The 21,401-nt window shown below is 37.1% G+C and overlaps 1 protein-coding gene across 1 annotated transcript; it reads left to right on the forward strand.

The window, feature by feature from the left end:
- The first annotated feature begins 2,373 nt into the window (after positions 1-2,373).
- On the forward strand, positions 2,374-21,171 carry LOC107776150 (protein NAP1). The gene is made up of 24 exons (XM_016596001.2): positions 2,374-2,777; positions 3,341-3,806; positions 3,909-3,983; positions 5,057-5,137; positions 5,364-5,444; positions 5,572-5,654; positions 5,943-6,027; positions 6,569-6,694; positions 6,858-6,965; positions 7,423-7,467; positions 7,563-7,705; positions 9,568-9,700; positions 10,155-10,265; positions 10,382-10,460; positions 10,842-11,035; positions 11,673-11,818; positions 12,355-12,436; positions 12,707-12,817; positions 17,552-17,677; positions 17,758-17,897; positions 17,977-18,073; positions 18,354-19,345; positions 19,875-20,087; positions 20,440-21,171. Exons 2-24 carry the CDS (start codon positions 3,387-3,389, stop codon positions 20,924-20,926), a joined length of 4,158 nt encoding a protein of 1,385 aa, XP_016451487.2. The 5' UTR covers positions 2,374-2,777; positions 3,341-3,386; the 3' UTR covers positions 20,927-21,171.
- Positions 21,172-21,401: the final 230 nt, after the last annotated feature.

The raw sequence follows: 21,401 nt of genomic DNA on the forward strand, positions 1-21,401 counted from the left end.
AGTGTTTACTATTAATATTGTATTACAGCTTCAAGTAGAATTTACTTATCAATCAATTATATGAAAAGAATAGATCCATTTGTGGCTTTTTAGCACATGGTTTAATCAACGCTTTCTACAAATATATGTTAAATGTACAGTTAATCGTTAATCATAGTACTCTGGATTATGAAATTATAACTACCATTATGTTGTCAGATTGATTAGATAATTATGTAGGCAAATATATATAATGAAAGCCACCTTTAATAGTTATAACAACTTGCTCGTGAAATAGATTATTTGGTTAGTTATCTAACTCTTAAATATCACATTCACGTTTTATTTTCACCCAAAAAAAAATGTGCCTGACAATTACGCAATTCAACATATCTAAGTTAATGGTGCCAAAGAAAAAAAAATGTCAAAAATACTTGATTTTACTAGAACAATTAATATACTTGTGCCAATTTAATTTCAAAGCCATAACAGAATAAATTATTTTAATTCAAATTATTATTTCAAAAAAAATCACAAATTTTAAATTTGGAAGATATTTATGTGCATCCGGTTCATGCACCAAAGTAATAAGTGAATGATATAGTATATTTTTCACACGATTTATTACTTAATTATAATTAATTGATATGTATTCTTATTTTAAATTAATATTTAACTATGATAAATCAACATAACTTGATATATAGTACTCTGGATCCAATTAGGTTCTCCCTATTCCTTGTAAAAATTGCCCCCTTTTAACTTATACCCGTTTTGTTTTTCCGTTTACATCCGTACCCATTTTTTGTTGTTAAAAGCGTTTTAAAAAGACGACTTTGCCCTTCAGGACTATTGACAAAACTGTAGACTGCAGGACTTCAGCATGTTTTGGCATGAATTTTTAGTAAATGAACTAAATAACTTAAGCATGTGTTAGTCTGAAATTTTAGCAAATTAACTAAATAACTTAAGCATGATAAGTTTGAAATTTTAGCAAATGAACTAAATAACTTAAGCATGTATTAGCAAAAACTCATTAGAAAATTACATATTGCAAGACAAAAACTTAAGCATGTTTAGTCTGAAATTTTTGCAAATGAACTAAATAACTTCAGCATGTTTAGTCTGAAGTTTTAGCAAATGAACTAAATAACTTAAGTATGTTTAGTCTGAAGTTTTAGCAAATGAACTAAATAACTTAAGCATGTTTAGTCTAAAGTTTTAGCAAATGAACTAAATAACTTCAGCATGCATTAGCAAAAACGCATTAGAAAATTACATATTGCAAGACAAAAACTTAAGCATGTTTAGTCGTAAGTTTTCGAAAATGAACTAAATAACTTCAGCATGTTTAAACTGAAATTTTAGCAAATGAACTAAATAACTTCAGCATGTTTAGTCTGAAATTTTAGCAAATGAACTAAATAACTTCAGCATGTTTAGACTGAAGTTTTGGATAAAACTCATGACAAAAATATTGACTGCAGGATAAATAACTTCAACATGCATTAGCATGAATTTTAATTTCAATGTAAAATAACTTCAGCTGCTACTGTAATTGGCTGAAGTTTTACACCATCTCGCATGCTAATGAATAACACCTGGTACTGTAAAACAACGTCATCTCCAAAGTCCAAACGTTACCATGCTGCTATGTTTATCAGGACTTGTTTTACAGTATGCTAATGCGAATGAGGTCATCTCCAAAGTAGCATGCTAATGCTAATACTATCAGGGGTGTAATTGTCATATTATTACGGATTTTTTGTCAACCGACTACCAAATTAATAATTTTTAAAAATAGGGTACATGTTAAAAAGTGGCACAAATATAGGGTATGGCTGCAAATCCCCCTATTCCTTTGTGTCTTTTGCACAAGATTTATCGATTAACTATAATCAATTACTATGCATTCTTATATTATTTTATTATTTAACTATGGCAATTAACATGATTTAATACATACATCGCTTTTAAATTTTACCCATTTCTCATGTATTTATTTCTCTCTATCATGATATTTCATTTGTGCCATCCCATCATACATATATCGTAAAATTATTAAAGATTGCTACTTCCAGATATTGGAATGTATTATCGAAAAAAATAGAATGGAATGTGGTAAGAAAAAAAATATTAAAATATATAAAAAGGAAACATCTTAGTATTTAGAAATTGCCTAAATTTTAGCTTAAAAAATAAATCAATCTATATTCAATTCATTTTAAGAAAATGGTAAAATCTTACATAGATATGATAATTATATATATCCTCTCTGTATCATTAATATTTAAATAAATATTTATAATCTAATGTAAGTATTGTTGTCCTAAAACAAAAACAAAATAAGGAAGAGAAAGAAAAATAAAAGAAAAAGGCAACAGAACAAAGATCGTGCAGAGCTGGTTTTTTTCTCTTTCTCCTAGTGCTTCTCTTCCTCTTATTGCGTCAATTTCTCTCAAACATAGAAAGGAAGGGAAAAAAAAAACAGAAAAGAAATTGACTTGAAAAAGGCAAATAAGAAGAGGGTCCTTCTTTTCTTTGTCTTAATATAACCACCAAAGCCAGCAAACTAGTCTCCACTATAATTACTGTCTCTCTTAAACCCCTTTCAACTTTTTTCAAGACTTAGAAATCTTTTTTTGTTAAATAAGTACCTCACATTACTACTACTCGATTACCCTTTTTTATGTTGTTTTTAGAGTATACCCAGATCTGAATTTGTAACTTCTTGAATCATGTACACCATTTTCAGCTACACTATGGTCTCTTGCTAACTCAAATTCCCTTTGATTCTGGTATATTTTTCTCTTTTTATTGTCTTTTTGTTGCCCCTTTCAATTTTTGTAGTACTTGAGTATGTGTAAGTTTTCTTTTTGTGGTCAAAATTGTTAGTGTGATTTCATGCTTATGATCAGAATTAAGTTGACAATTACAGACATTTAGCTTAAAGTTGGTGCATTTATGTAAAATTGTTTGCTTCCATTTTTTTTATAGCTTTGATAGTCTCTAGCTATATCCCTTTTAACGCTGGTACTTATTCTCTTGTTTTCTTGGTTACTTGTTGGACCATTTCAGTTTTTAAAGTTTTAGGTTTCGTTTTATACTCAAGTTGATGTATTTTCTTGAAGATTCTTGCAGTTAATTTTCTCTTTGTAAAAATAAGTTGAGCATTATAGACATTTTAGCAGTGTATGTTGCATTGGAGGAGAAATGCTGATGTTGGGAAGAATTTGTGGTTTTTATTTTGTTGCTAACTCCTACGGTTATCGTGAGGGATTCTTGAACTAATTGGTAGTTTGTTAAGTTCGAATCTGGAGTTTCAGGTGAGAATTTACGAAATCTTCTGTCTTGTATGCAGTAAAAGGAGCTATACTCGGGGTGAGGATTTCCTTTGGGTGCTCACAATGGCTAAATCGAGGCAGCAGTTTCAAGCAGAAGATGTGTTGTCAACATCGCCAACTGCAGTGCGCTCAAGAGAATGGGAAGGACCAGGCAGGTGGACGGAGTACTTGGGTCCTGATATTTCTCCAACTATAGGTCATAAGGCTTCTAGAAATGGTAGCTCTGATGGTACTGCCCATAGCTCAGGGGGGTCGACTAATAAAGGGTTGAACATGCAATGGGTAAACCAACTTACTCAAGTAGCTGAAGGGCTGATGGCAAAAATGTATAGGTTTAATCAGATATTAGATTACCCCGATGTCAGTGGACATGGATTCTCTGAAGCATTTTGGAAGTCTGGTGTGTTTCCAAATTATCCAAAAATTTGTATTTTACTATCAAAGAAGTTTCCGGAGCACCACAGCAAGTTACAGCTCGAAAGAGTAAGAAAATATGGCCGTCCTTTTATAGACTGTATTTTTGTTATTCCTGATGGAAAGTATATTCTTTTGTTTGTGTGATTTATACTGTGAATGCTGATATAGATTGATAAGTTTGCTTTGGATGCTATGAATGACGGCGCTGAAGTCCATTTGCAAAGCTTGGAACCATGGATTCAAGTAAGTTAGCTCTGCTTTGTTCTCTTCTTCTTTCTTTGCCCTCCATATTCCAGTCCTGTGCTTTGGATGATATTTTAGATGCAGTATAACTGCATAATTCGATGATACTGAAACTACCAAAAAGCTTTAAAGTATTTCTGAAGCATCAAATTTGTTTGGGTAGGACTGAATTGTAAGGCACATATTGAGTTAAAGGCCCATAACTTGTCAAGAAATTCCTTTATCAAAAACTTGTCAAGAAATTAACTAGATTTACCACCAGGGAATATTGGCACCTGAGAGCAGATGAGAAGTAAAGCAAGCATGACAATCTAAACTATAAAGAAAATGTTGAGGCTGTATGCCTTTTGGATATCGGGATTCACTTATGGAGTATGTTATTACTATCTGATAGGACAAGTTAAGAACAACATTCAACTTTGGCTATATAGAAAGGACGATAGTTTATATCTTTTATCCCATTTATTTTTTTTCCTGAATGCCGAGTAGTAAGATGGAGTTAGTAAATTTTAGGCACTTTCTACCAAATAGTTTTTGAGCAGCGTTAAGAGGTTCTATTTGTTTTTAAGAAGTATTGGTTAGACTTGGAAAAGAGCCATTAATAACCAACATTTCATAGGAGAAAAGAGTTGATTTCAACAGAATTACTTTTCCAGTGTACCAGTTCAAAAAAAGAAAAAGAATTACTTTTCCAATGGATGACCGACTTACTAGCCCCTGTTTGTCTTGCATAATTCATAATAAGTTTATAATTGATACTTGCACGAAATATAATAGGGTAAAAAGGGAGTGGGAGAGGTATATTGGTGCGTCAATTTGTTAGTAGGTTGGACTGCAACAACAATTTTGAAGTGAAAAGAGTGTAGGAAATCAAATACAGGAAAAGATTGTGTTAAGGGTTGAATTTTGTTATCAGTTCTGGAATTTGGTGCAAAATTTGTCCAGGATATCACCTGTTGGGTGTTTTCTCTATCATAGTTTTGATACTTATTTGTGGATAAAAGGATTATTTGTTATCAAAAGTTGATATAAAGAGTATGTGCACTTAATTCAAATTTTCTTGTCTTGATCAGCTGCTTCTTGACCTGATGGCGTTTCGAGAACATGCCTTGCGTCTTATATTGGATCTAAGCAGTACAGTGATTACCTTGTTGGTGAGTGATGATATCAACTTTTTACCTCCAACTAAAGTTTTTCTTGATACAACCTTTGGTCTTTGATTCAGCAGAAAAGAGCAACTTTATAGCTTAACTTACTCTTTTTAAATAAAAAAAGGGATGTTATAGCCTAAATGGTTTATGTCTTGGCTAATAGGGTAATGCTGAATCTTTTGTTATAACGATATTGTATGTGATATTTTACATGCCTTTTTTGCTGCAGCCTCACCAGAACTCTCTCATACTGCATGCATTTATGGACCTTTTTTGTGCTTTTGTTCGTGTAAATATATTCTCAGAAAAGGCAAGTATACGAATGATTCTCTGTTCATTATTTTCTGCTCTATATATGGTTGATTGGAACTTTTATGGTGTTATTTATAGTGTATTAATTCCTTTGTAAACTGTGCTTCTCTTTACTTCCACCACAGATACCAAGGAAAATGATGCTGCAAACATACAATTTGCTTCATGCCATGGCAAGAAATGACAGAGACTGCGATTTTTATCATAGGTCAGATTTCTTATGGGGGCTCGTTCTCATTTCTCTTCTCTTTGGGTTTAGAGGTTGGCGTCAGAGGTCTACGAGAATTTATGTCTACATTGTATTTATTGTGTAAATTAAATGTTGTACATGACATAGATAACCCGATAAATTGACAGTTCCCTACAGTCAATTATGATGAGATAATTCTGTGACTTTGTATCTTCCGACCACTGTACTATGAATAAAAGTGATTCTATATAATACAAAGCATTAAAAGAAGTTCCGCTGAATTTCTTTCTTGTTTTCCTTTTCCAGGTTAATCCAGTTTGTCGATTCCTACGATCCACCCTTGAAGGGTCTGCATGAAGACCTGAATTTTGTCAGCCCTCGTATTGGAGAGGTCTTTTCTCCTGAATACGACAATCTTGTGGAGAAGTTAAATTGTTCATTTACAATGTCAAAAGGAGTTCTTGTGTCTAGCTTGCGCTGCTATTGCACATTAAAATAAAAAAGAAACAGAAAAATATATTTTATTGATAAGTTACTTTCTCGATATATATTCTATACTTTAACCTATTTCAGCTAGATGTAGGTATCTAGGAAAGAAAAAAAAAGGGGTTTTCAATTTTCAATAATTTGAGATCCTTTTAAACGGCTTCTTGTAGTTAACTACCAGGGGATGAAATCCAGTCAAAAAAATTAAACAAGAAACACAAAATCTTCCAATTCCCAGTTACAGGAAAACTAAATCAGCTCTCAGCCATTATTGCACTTCATTATTGCTATGGGTTTCCGTTGTTGCAAATGGCGTTTGCATTAAATTGTGGTTACATTCTACGAGTACATTAGAGTCTCCACATTGAACTTCATTTGCCTTAAGCATGAATAGTAGGCACTGCTTTATGTGAGATCTTGCTCTAAAGGTTTTTTTGTTCTTTTAGGTTTTAGAGGCTGTAGGTCCCATTATATTCTTATCAACTGATACAAGGAAGCTGAGAAATGAGGGGTTTTTAAGTCCTTTCCATCCTCGATACCCTGATATACTCACAAATTCAGCTCATCCAATGGTAGGTATCTTCTATTGCTGTATATTCAGGCACTGCAACTTGTCGTCTCATGAACATATGACAATCAAAGCAAAATTTACTCTCTAAATACCTACTTTTTTATAGAATGATTTACGGATTTCACAGTTCCACTCACATTTTGTGATCCTTTTCTTATTTGCAGAGAGCCCAAGATCTAGCAAATGTTACATCTTATCGAGAGTGGGTGTTATTTGGTTATCTTGTCTGTCCTGACGAGCTTCTCAGGGTCACCAGCATCGATATTGCTTCGGTACCTTCCAAAGATAATTGTTTTATATTATGTGTATCCTGTTGAAGCTCAGACTGCTGGTAATATCAAAGAACATGATAAAGAAAGAGGGCATTTTCTAGCTAAGATAGGGGAAAGATGTTGAGTCTCTGGAAGAATATGGCCATGTTTATTAAACTGGTGATGCATTTAATCAAAGAATAAAGAATTTAAATGGTGCATTAATCTGCTGCGTAGTTGCAATATTGATTTTGGATAAACACTGTCCCATATTTACTAGCCAATGCTTAGGATCTGGTATATATATTTTTGCAGTGTTATGTCTTACATCTCCTTACCTTACTTGCATACGAGCAACTAGCTTTCTGCTTTTGACCAGTGTGGTCTTTTTTTGACATTTTGAAGTCGGTTGCAAGTTGCCCATAATTAAACCTAGCTAGTAATATTCTTAACCTTTATTTTGTTTTATTCCTTGCAGATTGTGCTCAAGGAAAATCTAGTCCTTCCTTTGTTCAGGGATGAGGTGGGTTATTCACATAGTTGCAGGTTATCTATGCCAGTAGTGTAAACATGCTTTCATCTGGACTGGTGTAACATAATTGTATTTTCCATGCACAGTATATATTGTTGCATGAGGATTATCAGTTATATGTCTTACCACGAATACTGGAGTCAAAGAAGATGGCAAAATCTGGACGGACGAAACAAAAAGAAGCGGATCTAGAGTATAGTGTAGCCAAGCAGGTTGAGAAAATGATAAGGTACTGACGTGAGATTGGACACTAAAAATGACAGGTTTCTCTTCTGCTTTTTATTTGTTAAAGTATTATTGTATAAATTTGCTTAATTAGTGAATATGAAGGAACTGTGTAACCAAGCGGCATAACTTTGGTTATCTGGGTTAAGAAAAACAGTGGAATAGGTATGTGAAAAAGCAAGGACAAGTGATGTTGTAGGAAAGATAAGGGAAGGATAGCCTAGCGGAAGGGTCTTCTACCTCCGACCATGAGGTTGCTGGTTCGAGTTACCAAGGAAGCAAGGGTCTTCTACCTCCGACCATGAGGTTGTTGGTTCGAGTTACCAAGGGGGCAAAGTAGAAAAATCCACTGTTGGGGTTCTTCCTAGTGGAGTTTTGGGGTGGGGTGCGGGTGAGGTTTACCGTTTACCATATAAAAAAATGATCTTATAGGAAAAGAAATGCTTTAACTTCCTATGACGTAAAGCCGGGTCATGATTGGGGAGAGATCCATGATGCAATTTGAATTGAAGAAAAGGCTTGTCAAATTTAGGAAAAAGCAGTTAGTAACTGATGCTGCTTCTATATATCAGCAGTGATTTATTGGTAGAGTAAATCTCTCCATGGCACTGAAAATTGTAAGTGCATTTGGAGTTTGAAAATCTCTCCGGTAGTCACCCTTTTATTTGGCTAGTTAGTTGTGATATACCGATCAAAAATCCCTAATAGGAAGAACAATTCAAAGTGAGGTTCTATGGTACTTTCAACATGTACTTCTAGTGGCGGAGCTCCAAGCTATTCAAGCATTCCACTTGCATGGCTACGGGGATGAGAAAGTAGATGTCGCTGCATCTCCAAGACTTCAATTATTCTAAGTTTAAGGGGATTTGAAATGGAAACTAAGCTGAGTTATACACTTAGATAAGGCTATCATAGTTCAGACTTTTTGGCAAGACCTTTTAGTTTCTCTTCTCGCAGGAACCACTCTGCTATATAAATCGTACATAAAGCAATCAACTCATCTGTTATATACTTACTTTGGTAATTGTAGGCCTTGGGACCTAAAACCACACCAAGAAATAAGGTGATATTGCACACTAAAGAATCAAGTATAATGAAGACACCAAATGACAATCACTGTCATCCTTTTTATTTAAAAAAGGCCTAATGCACTTGGATCCATGGATGACTGTTTAGATCTACTTTGATATGGTGGAGTCCCACATCGACAATGAAGGGGATGGGTGGTTTCCTTATATGGACTTGGGCAATCCTCACCTCTTGAGCTAGCTTTTGGGGTTGAGTTAGGCCCAAAGTCCATTTATCATGGTATTAGAGCCAAGCCCATCCCAATTATTGTTACCGATGTTGGGCCCCTATTTATGTTGTTCACGCTCCATTATTGACATTGTTGAGTTATCCCACATCGGTGGGATTTGAGGTCCTTGGTCTCCTTATATGGTCTTGGGCAATCCTCATCTCATAAACTAGTTTTTGGGGTTAGGTTAGGCCCAAGATCCATTTACTACCCATCCCCTTCATTGTCGATGTGGGACTCAATACCCCCTCTCACGCCTAGGACTGAGGATTGCCCAAGACCATATAAGGAGACCAATCACCTCAAATCCCACCTATGTGGGATAATTCAACAAATATCCTGTTTTACTTTTCTTTATGCTTGTCTAAAATATTTCTGTGCACCTTGGCTGTTGATAACTATCTAGTCATCTAACTCTTTTCCCTTCACTTCCCTTCTTAATTTGTGGATTAACCTAAAATTTAGGTCAATTACTGCCTTTAGATATTAACAGATTGTTGCATTGTTTCCTTCATGTTCTTTGAGGCAGAGCCATTGAATTTACTCAGTGACTTCTTTAATGATTGTAGTGAAGTGCATGACCAAGCATTATTTTCCTGTGATGCCATACACCGTGAAAGAAGGATATTCTTAAAACAGGAGATTGGAAGAATGGTACTTTTTTTCTCTGACCAGCCCAGTTTGTTGGCACCTAATATCCAGGTATGTTGTGCCATAAATCACACTAATCTTCGTGTTTCAGATTCAGCTTGTTGGCATGGGCCCTGCCTTTGCCTGTCCACCCACCACCCCTAACCCTGTTCATTTACCAGCCTTGCTTTTCTTTATTCAGGGCCATATTCGAGATCACTTGCCACCAACCATTCTCCATCTTCTACACAGTTTACTAAGATGGAACCTTATTTTGTACCTGGCTCATTTTGTTGATTCATTAATTGTTTAGGTCATGCATATAGGATGCTTTTTTTTATGCTTCTATCTTCGGTTTATATCATATGCATATCTTGTAGTGAGTATTTTATTTATGAGTAAAGCACTGCTTCTGTATCCATTGTCTGTGCTTGGATGACAAAATTGTATTATTTGCACAATTCTAGATGTGCTTATGTAGCCAAATTATGTTACTCTCCACATTCATTTCTGAATGCTTCCGCAGATGGTATTTTCGGCCTTGGCCTTCGCTCAAAGTGAGGTGCTATGGTATTTCCAACATGTAGGAATAGCTTCATCAAAGTCAAGAGCGGCTAGAATGATTCCAGTTGAAATAGTAAGAGATCTTCATGTCGGCTTTTTGTGCGTAAAACTGATACATTATTATGCACTGTCTTCTTTTACTGTTTGCTCTTATGGGTGTTTGATTAGATTTCTTTTATATTGGTGCAGGATCCAAGTGATCCAACCATTGGCTTCTTGTTGGATGGAATGGATCGCCTTTGTTGCCTAGTGCGCAAGTATATTGCAGGTTAGACTTAATTTTTATAAAAATATTATATAATCATACTGTAATGACATAGATCAAATACTTGAGGTCTCATAATATCTTGGCCTTATAATGAAACCAGATGACTGATATTGTTTGGATTGGGCTCTATATTAACTGAAAATAATGCAGCAAAATTCTCCCTGCTATAAATAATACTGAGAAATGAGATGATGAACTTCATGTAGCTTTTTTTTTCTTTGATAACTGTGGTGCCTGGGCCAGCTTGCGCACGCCTTGACTAATTCCACGGGGTACCTGCATCCTATTATCTTTTATTCGTTGATTTTGCTATAATATTATCCATTAATTTCCTTCTGGTAGGCGGTAGCTAAGCTGCAAAACCTCTTATTGCTTCTTCAGCTATTAGAGGATACGCTCTATCATATCTATTATCCTGTGCTGGTAGAATCCGATTTTTGTTGGGCACGCCTGGCATGGTGGCTCTCGACCTGGATGCAACTCTGAAAGGACTTTTCCAGAAGATAGTTCAATATCTTGAGAATATACCCAAGCCACAGGGTGAAAATATTTCTGCCATCACATGTGATTTATCGGTAAGCAGCTCATCATATTTGAATTTTTCCATGCAGTCTTCTGTTTGATTGTTCAACGACAGCTAGTTTGTAGTTCCATATTTCAGTTTTGAAGAACTATCAATCACAGCTTCAATAGTTTTGACTTCAGATGGAAGCCATGTTTTCAATAATCCTTTGTCAAAAAAGAGAAATTTCCTTTTTTTATTTAATTCAGTTTTTATTGAGTTAAGCTAATATATACTATTGAAGTGTGTGACCATCTCATCTAAAAGCTTAAACTGTTAGAGAGAACACACCTTTATTTATTAATTATGTCTTCAATACGCCCCCTCACGTGCGTGCTTTATTCTTTTGATGAGCCAAGCACATGGAATTTTTTTGTGTGATATTGGGTGGCGGTGAGAGTCGAACCCAGGACTTCTGCCTGCCCCGATACCATATTGAAGTGTGTGACCATCTCATCTAAAAGCTTAAGCTGTTAGAGAGAACACATATTTATTTACTTAATTATGTCTTCAACATATACATTGTGAACATTCATGAATAAAGCACGTATGAGCTAATGTATGTTTCATGTTTCGTTCTTACATGCATTACTGCATTTACTCTGTTTCTGCGTCTTCTTCTGACAACAAGGCATGTTTTTGTCTATCAGGAGTTACGCAAAGATTGGTTATCTATTTTGATGATTGTTACTTCTGCTCGTTCGTCTATAAACATCCGACATTTGGAAAAGGCTACAGTGTCTACTGGAAAGGAAGGCCTACTATCAGAAGGAAATTCTGCATACAACTGGTCCAGGTTCTTGCTTTTACCTTGAAATCGTGGCTTAAAATTAAGTTAACTGCATGATATTTTTCAATGATGAAATCACTTTTGCTTATCCCATGACCTTAAAGTTATCTCATCCAAAGGTACATGTGGCGTGGATAGGAATTTTGCCCTTGAACTTGATTATTGGTGTCTAGGAGAATGACGATCCTTCTTGATGTAACATACATATTATTAGGTTTCTCATTTTTTAAGTTACTTGACTTGCTGGGAATAATTGCATTTGTTTGTCCATTTAGTTAGATGGTGAATTCTGGATACTATAGTAGTTTATGATATCCAAAAGCCAAAAGTACTTGGCGCCAAGGAACTAAATTTCTTTTACTTTTAAAATTGATGACTTTTTCCTTGCTTTTTCATCTACACTTAGTTACCAAACTTGAAAAAATGATTTTTTCCTTGTAAAATTGTCTGGAATCTGGATATAGACAGCACTTATTTCAGATGACCTATGTGCATGATTGTGCAATACATGTGTGAAATGACTTTTGTCTGTGTCAGGGCAGGTGTGTTGATGAGCTTGAATACCTGTTATCTAAACATGGGAGTCTAAAGAAGCTTTACTTCTATCACCAACACCTTACAACAGTAAGTTATGCTCTGCAAAAGAGATTGAAGAGCTTGTGCCGTTCATCCACTCTTTTGTTCCATAATTTTAGGAGTGTTGATGAATATCTCTTGCCGACCTTCTGCAGTCTTTGACTTTGCTCTTTCTCCCTCTTTCTTCAAGCGCCTCTGAGTGCTTTGACTTAAATAGATATTCTTTCTGACTTTATCAATCAAAAAAGAGTTAATTCATGCGTAAGTTCTTGCCATTTGAAATTGTGTTTTTTAATTTGAGTTTCAACTGTATTACAGGTTTTCCGTAATACCATGTTTGGTCCAGAAGGTCGTCCACAACATTGCTGTGCATGGCTTGGTGTCGCTAGTAGTTTTCCTGAATGCGCTTCTTCAATAGTCCCTGAAGAGGTATTGTGGTAACTTGAATTTTTAAGGTGCTTGTAAATGTTTTACTCAACTCACTGGGGGCATGATTAGTTTCATCAGAAGGATTACAGCACATGTAGTTTGATGCTTCTAATCCTTTTGTGGGTTAACCATGACCTAATTCGTTATATTTATCTTTCCACTTTGCGGTATCACTGTTTTAAATTATGTTCAACTTCTTAATACATGATTCCTCCAATATCAAACTGTTAGATGTGAGTGAGTGGACGGGTTTAGATGTAGGCTAACCTTCTTCAACCTAACGCTTCTGCTCAACCTCTTAATTCTCGAACCTGCCATTGACAGTTGACATTGGATGCTCTAGCATGCGTTTAAGAAGTCAATCTGACAAAAATTGAGAGAGGAGGAGAGAAAAACTAGGAGAAGTTCATTAAGTGTTTAGAGTGAAATGTCAATCCGTGAAGAGATCACTAATGCTTAAGACTGTCTGAGTTCTTTGCTGCCCATGACTTCTTGATTATTTCGATAGCATCATCAACATGTTCATTTTCATGTATGGATGGTAATGGATCGTGATATTCTGGGTTCTAAACTGGCCAACAGCCTGGAGAGCTTTCAGGTGATAGCTTATGTTAAGTTGTCCCACATCGGAGGGATTTGAGGTCCTTGGTCTCCTTATATGGCTTGGGCAATCCTCACCTCATAAGCTAGCTTTTGGGGTTGAGTTAGGCCCAAGGTCCATTTATCAGCTTATCTTAGTGGCCCTCTTCTGTAACATCATTAAGAGATTGTTTGTTCTCTCCCAACTGTGTTCGTGATGGATCTCTTTCTTAGTTCGGCAAAAGTACAATTACAGAGGAAAAAGTAAAAGAATTATGGGGTAATAGATGAGTGAAATTTGCACAATTAGAGGCTAGTGGGACTAGAAGGGTTATTGTAGTAATGTGGGATGGGAGAATATGAAAGGGGGAAGTATGCTGTGTGGGAGCACATACTATCAATTGCAAATTCTCAGGCAAGACTCAGGACTACTCATGGCACCTATCAGCAGTGTATGCTCCTAACAACAGAAGAAAGAGGGAGGAAGTGTGGTGGGAGCTGGCAAGTGTAAGAGGTCTTTTTGATGGGCCATGGGTGGTATGTGGGGATTTTAACACTGTAAGATTCCCATCAGAGAAGAAGAACTGTTCCAGATTCACAGGAGTTATGACTGAGTTTTCAAATTTCATTGAAGATATGGAGCTGGTAGACATCCAATTATCAGGGAGTGAGTACACGTGGAGAAAAGGTGACAGACATGTAATAGCAGCAAGACTGGATAGATTCTTGATCTCTACTGAATGGAATGAAGACTTTAGAAACATAAAACAATCTGTGCTTCATAGAGTAACCTCAGACCACTCCCCACTGATGCTTCAATGTGGCAGTTGGGATCCAATCAAATCATATTTTAAGTTTGAGAACTGGTGGCTGCAGACAGAAGGATTCAAAGACAGAGTGCAAGAATGGTGGAACTCTTTCACATGTGAAGGAAGGCTTGATCTCATTCTAGTGTCTAAACTTAAGGCACTGAAGGCAAAGCTTAAAGAATGGAGCAAAACTTTACAAGGCAACTTAGCATTGCAGAAAACAAATATTCTCAGCCAACTGGCAGAGCTGGAAGAGATACATGACCAAAGGAGCTTGACAGAAGAGGAAATATTCACAAAAACTTCATTGACCATGGAGTTTGAGGAGATTGCAAGCCATGAAGAAGTAGCATGGAGGCAGAGATCTAGGGCCCTCTGGTTAAAAGAGGGAGACAGGAACACAAAATTCTTCCACAGAACAGCTAATGCTCACAGGAGATATAACAACATCGACCAGTTGATAGTGGAAGGGGAATCTATTCAGAATCCTGAAGATATCAAGAGGGAGGTGATCAATTTCTACCAAAAGCTCTACAAAGAAGAAGAAGAATGGAGGCCACCAGGCTCCATCAGAAACAACCAGATGATTACACCAGAAGAAAACTTAATGTTACAGAGTCCATTTGAAGAACAGGAGATATGGGATAGTGTGAAGGCATGTGCTGGAGACAAAGCACCTGGCCCAGATGGATTCTCAGTGGCCTTTTTCATCAACTGCTGGGATGTGGTTAAAAAGGAAGTGGTAGCTGCTGTTCAGAATTTTCATGAACAAGGAGTGTTTGAAAGGAGCCTCAATGCTACTTTTGTGGCTTTGATTCCTAAGAAGGTGGGGGCAAAAGAACTGAGAGATTTCAGGCCTATCAGTTTGATAGGCAGTATATACAAGATCATCTCCAAATTATTGACTGAGAGCCTCAAGAAAGTGGTCAACAAAATGATAGATACTCAACAGATGGCATTCGTTAGGGGAAGACAGATTATGGATGCAGCCCTAATCGCAAATGAATGCATTGATACTAGGAAAACAAGCAAGGAACCTGGGTTACTTTGCAAGCTGGACATAGAGAAAGCCTATGACCACCTGAACTTGAACTTTCTTCTGGAAACTCTAAGAAAAATGGGCTTTGGAGGAAGATGGATAAATTGGATAAAATACTGCATATCTACTGTGAAATTTTCAGTACTCATCAATGGAGCACCAGTTGGCTTCTTCCCTTCTCGGAGGGGTTTGAGGCAAGGGGATCCCCTGTCCCCTTTTCTATTCATCATTGCTATGGAAGGACTGAACGTTATGCTAAAAAGAGCTCAAACAAATAATTGGATCAGTGGATTCAAGGTGAACTCTAGGGCTGATAGCAACATGAGGATCTCCCACTTGCAGTACGCTGATGACACTCTGGTATTTTGCGAAGCTGATAGAGAACAACTGAAAATGCTAAGGGTGATCTTCATTCTCTTTGAAGCCACCTCTGGACTACACATTAACTGGCACAAAAGCTTCATTTATCCAGTTAATGAGGTCTTGGAGATTCAAAGACTTGCTGAGATTCTTGGAGGGAAGGTAGGTGAATTACCTACTGTCTATTTGGGGATGCCGCTGGGAGCCAAGAACAAGTCAAAAGGAATTTGGAATGGTATGCTGGAGAAGTGTGAAAAGAAGTTAGCAAACTGGAAGAACCAATACCTATCTATGAGGGAGGCTAATTTTGATAAACTCTGTTCTTGATGGCATGCCTACCTATATGATGTCTCTATTTCCAATGCCAATTAATGTAGTAAAGAGAATAGATGCATTAAGAAGAAATTTCCTATGGGAAGGCAACAGTGACAAGAAGAAGCTCCATTTGGTCAAATGGAACTCTCTTACCACTAGCAAGAAGACAGGGGGATTAGGAATCAAAGATCTGAGAATCCAGAACCAGAGTCTGTTGATGAAGTGGCTATGGAGATTTGTGGCTGAGGAGCAAACACTGTGGAGAGAGGTAGTTAGGGAGAAATATGGAATGGAAGGAGAATGGACAACCAAACTAGTGAGAAGTCCATATGGTGTCAGTGTATGAAAGTCAATTCGGAACTTATGGCCAAAAGTGAGGGACAAGGCAAAGTTTAAAGTTGGGAATGGTAGGAAAATTTCCTTGTGGGAAGAAAATTGGCTAGGCCAAGGCCCTTTGAAGCTACTCTTTCCTGACATATACACCTTGAACCAACAACAAGCAACTTTAGATGAGGTATGGACTAATCAAGGTTGAAACCTTACATTCAGAAGACTTCTAAATGATTGGGAAATTGATAGAGTAATTGAGTTTTACAAGACCCCGGAGCTATTCACCAGAACCAACTCTAATCAAGATCTCATCATATGGCAAGGGAACATGCATGGGAAATTTTCTGTTAAGTCTGCATATAAGGAATTCAACCTATCAAACAACCAGGTTGGTTGTTGGCCATGGAAGATGATATGGAAAGTGAAAATCTCCTATAAGGTTGCTTGCTTTTCATGGCTACTAGCAAAGGAAGCGGTTCTAACTCGGGATAATCTAAGTAAAAGAGGTTTCACTTGTGTTCTAGATGTTACTTGTGTGGCGAGGAGGCAAAGACAATTAGTCATCTCTTTTTGCATTGCAAAATCACTGTACAAATATGGGAAATTTTTATTAGCTTAAAAGGAATCGTATGGGCAATGCCAGGAAGAATTCTTGATGTTCTAGCATGCTGGAATAAAGAGGGCAACTCTTCTAGCCATAAAGAGAGATGGAGCAGTGTCCCAGCCTGCATTTGGTGGACAATCTGGGAAGAGAGAAATCGGAGATGTTTTGAAGACAAGTCCAGTAACATCCAGAAGATAAAGATGAAGTGTCTAGCTCTTTTCTATTTTTGGTGTAAAGGAAATTCTTTAGAGGATCATGAATCCATTTTTGATGTCCTAGATTCCTTGTGAGAAGACCAAGGATCATAGGTGCTTTCCCATTTTTTTTTTTTTTTTTGGGCACTCCTATGCAATTATGGGTGTCTTCACAAATTTCGTGAAGACTATATATCAATATACAAATATGTTACCTTCTCAAAAAAAAAAAATAATTACAGAATGAAAGTTTCGAAAAAATTGAGCATAATTTTATTGTTTCTTGCTCAGATGTGGCAGTGATTTTGTTGCAGTTTCAGTTGCCTTTTCTTCCGCCACAATGTCATCCTGTGTATTAGTAACTAATAAGGGTACACCAAAAGATAATTCCATGCTGCCATTTTACATTTTATAGTAATATAAAATTCTTTAATCGTTAAATGTTGATCTGGAATGTTTTGAGTTGAAGAGTCACTGAAATGATAGCTACTTTGTTGATTGCAGGTAACTAAAATTGGTCGTGATGCAGTTCTCTATGTTGAATCCCTCATTGAGTCTATCATGGGAGGTTTGGAAGGGTTAATAAATATTCTTGACTCGGAAGGGGGATTTGGCTCTTTAGAGATGCAGGTTAGTATCCTTTATCATGTTCTCAACACATTGAAAGACTGATGTTTTTCTTTTCAAGACTAATTCAAGTGAAATTTCAGCTTTTTCCAGAGCAGGCAGCACATCTCATGAATTTGACTTCCAGAATTTCTGTTCCTTCTGGGAAATCCCCAAGAGCCATGTCTGGTTATCATTTACCAGGCTATGAGAGCTACCCTGAAAATGATAATTCCATTAAAATGTAAGTCATATTAATCTTACATTAGATCTATCTTTCTTACAATTTTGCTTCTTGACTTCCTTGTACTTTGTAATGATAGGTTAGAGGCTGCAATGCAGAGGTTGACCAACCTTTGCTCAGTTTTAAACGACATGGAGCCTATCTGTGTTCTAAACCACGTTTTTGTTCTGAGGGAGGTAAGAAACCTCTCATCTTTCCATCCTTGAAATGATTGTGTCAGAGATGTCTAGATCTCGATCATTATTGTGTCTAGATCTCGATCATTATTGTGTCTTACTCCCTCCGTTTCATTGGACACGGAGTTCAAGAAAGAAAGGGAGACTTTCTGATTAATAAACTGAGACTAAATATTCTTGAATCAGGTTTTTCTTTAGTCCATGGAGACGAACTTTAAGTTAACCCTCTCTAAAAAATTTCTTACTAATATTTCATACTGAAAAATTATTTATGCTGCAGTACATGAGAGAATGTATCCTAGGGAACTTCAGAAGGAGACTGCTTGCTGTTCTGAAAAGTGATAATGATCTTCAGCGTCCTACTGTCTTGGAATCACTGATACGCAGACATACAGCTATTGTTCATCTAGCAGAACAACACATTAGCATGGACCTGACGCAAGGTATCCGAGAGATATTACTTATGGAGACATTCTGTGGTCCAGTTTCATCTTTACACTTGTTTGAGAAAGCTGCAGAGCAGTATACAGGATCAGCTACTGAAACTGTATGTAATTGGTACATTGAAAACGTGGTCAAGGACGTCTCAGGCGCAGGTATCCTCTTTGCGCCTCGGCACAGATGCTTCAAGAGCACGAGGCCAGTGGGCGGATATTTTGCTGAGTCAGTGACAGATCTCAGGGAGTTGAAAGCCTTTGTTCGTGTTTTTGGTGGTTATGGAGTCGACAGGTTAGACAGAATGATGAAAGAGCACACAGCTGCACTCTTGAACTGTATTGACACATCATTACGGGCAAACAGAGAGAATCTGGAGGCTGTTGCTGGACGCATGCATTGTGGTGACCGGATAGACAGAGACACAAATATCAAGCAAATTGTTGATTTGGACACTATGGTCGGGTTCTGTATTCAGGCTGGACAGGCCATTGCTTTTGACCGCCTTCTTGCAGAAGCTGGTACGGCTGTGCTTGAAGAAGGTGCTCCTTTGATACATTCATTACTGACAGCGGCTGCTAAGCATTTACCTGATGAAATACCTGAGAAAAAGGAGATTAGAAGGTTGAAAAGAGTAGCAAACAATTTTAATATAGCTGGTGACCATGACGCTGAGTGGGTCAGATCCATACTAGAAGAGGTTGGAGGTGCAAATGATGCTTCCTGGAGCTTGTTGCCGTATTTGTTTGCGACTCTAATGACATCTAACATATGGAACAGTAGTGGCTTCAATGTTGACACTGGGAGCTTCAACAACAACATCTATTGCTTGGCAAGGTTCATTTCTTGCTTAAAATCTCTTGTGTGTTAAGTTATAAGGAAGTTTGGCTCCTCCATCTTTCTACAGTTTTTTCTTAGTTATGCTGGTTTCTTTCCTTTCTCTTTTTGCTGTGCATCCCTTGATCCCCGTTTTTCAGTCTTGTGATCATATGTTGCACGCTTTATATAATACCTTTGGCAGTTTTTGCTGTCTATGGTGCTAAACCTTTTTCTGTTTCAAGGAGTAATTTGATTTGGGTTCTTTTGGAGTCAGAGAAGAAAAAAGAAATTTAACTGTCTCAATGTGACTTATTTGGTAAACTCTAGTTTTATGCCTATATCAAGTTAACTAACAGTTGTTTCTTGAAATCCAGTCATGGATGGCAAGGTAGATCATCATGTGACTAGTACTGGGCAATGCTTGCGTATGCTTAAAAACCTTTGTTTTTCTTTCATGAAGTATGCTTAAAAACATTTCAAAAGTTAAGTGCTTTGGCTTTCTGGTTATCCATTATTCTCATTCTGTAACTTGGTTTTATTCTGGCAGGTGCATTTCAGCAGTAATTGCAGGAAGTGAATTTGTTAGACTTGAAAGAGAGCATCAGATGAAACAATCCTTTTCAAATGGCCATGTTGGCGAGACATTGGATCCTGAAACACACAACCGATTAACTGTTGAGACAAACATAAAATCCACAATGCAGCTCTTTGTGAAGTTCTCATCTGGAATTATACTCGACTCTTGGGGTGAGAACATCAGGTATGTTCATGTCTCTAAAGTGTCTACATAAGGTCATCGTAAAATTGTGAAAATCGAAAACTACTCCCTTCTTTTTTGTTCACTCGAGTGTTAGAAATACTGCTAATAAAATCATATAGATAGCCTGTGCAAAGTTGAAAATAACTAAAGGCCAATTAAGTCGCACCACACCTCTATTGGCAATTTATTAACCATTGGTTGGTCTAGTTTTGAACTTGATGAGCACTAAGAGACAATCCTATATTAACTGACTTGTTTCTTTCATATAGCATCATGCATTGACATGGGTTGATTTCTAACTTGTCTTATAATGTTCAAGAATCTGAAATGTGTGTATACCTCTTCTGCTCAGATCCCATCTCGTGTCAAAGCTCATTTTCCTGGACCAGTTTTGTGAGATCTCTCCTTACCTACCAAGGAGCACACTGGACGCCTATGTTCCTTACTCCATTATCCGCTCAATATACAGTCAATACTATGGAAGTTCATCTCCAGCGCCACTTGCATTACTTAGTGGCTCACCCCGCCATTCTCCGGCTGTATCGCTGGCACATTCATCCCCTGCAATGAGGCAGCCTCGCGGTGATTCCATTCCTCAGTCAAATTCTAATGATTCAGGTTATTTCAAGCCATCCTCAAGCCATGCCCAGGATCAACTATATGATACAGAAAGTGGAACCATTGAAAATAAACCTCGAAATATTAGGCGATCTGGACCATTGGAATATAGTGCAACTCGCAAATTAAAACATGTGGACAGCTCAACCTCGGCAAGCACAGGCCCCAGTCCATTGCCAAGGTTTGCAATGTCTAGGTCGGGTCCTATATCTTATAAATGAAAAAATACAGAACTTTTGAAATATGTAAATTTCCGTCTTCCTGTCACCTATTAGTCAGTAGTGGACTGCCTTCGATGTTCATACAAAATTTTGGTGTATTTATACATAAAATTCCTCTGTTTATTCCTTGACGGTTAGCAGTAGAAGCTGTAGGAAACGAATAATCAGGCTGTGAGAAGCTAATTATGAAATATTTCAATTTGCATTTGTTGTGTAATGAACTCGGACATAGCGATATTATGTAATCCCAGTCCTCCCATGTAGCATCCTCGAGTTCTAAGTTTCACCATTGCACTAGTGTCTTCGCCTTGGCACAATTACCTTCCTTGACTATTCTGCTCTATAAATGGAATTGAAAGATTGGGGGGGGGGGGGGAACTTCCTATATCCAGCCTCTGCCAATTCAATGATCGACACCCTCAACCAAACCAACATGGTCTGGAGAGATGTCACTGGTTCTTATCCTTTTGAAGAA

This window comes from Nicotiana tabacum, chromosome 17, assembly GCF_000715075.1.
Source record: "Nicotiana tabacum cultivar K326 chromosome 17, ASM71507v2, whole genome shotgun sequence".
NCBI classification, from domain to species: Eukaryota; Viridiplantae; Streptophyta; class Magnoliopsida; order Solanales; family Solanaceae; genus Nicotiana; species Nicotiana tabacum.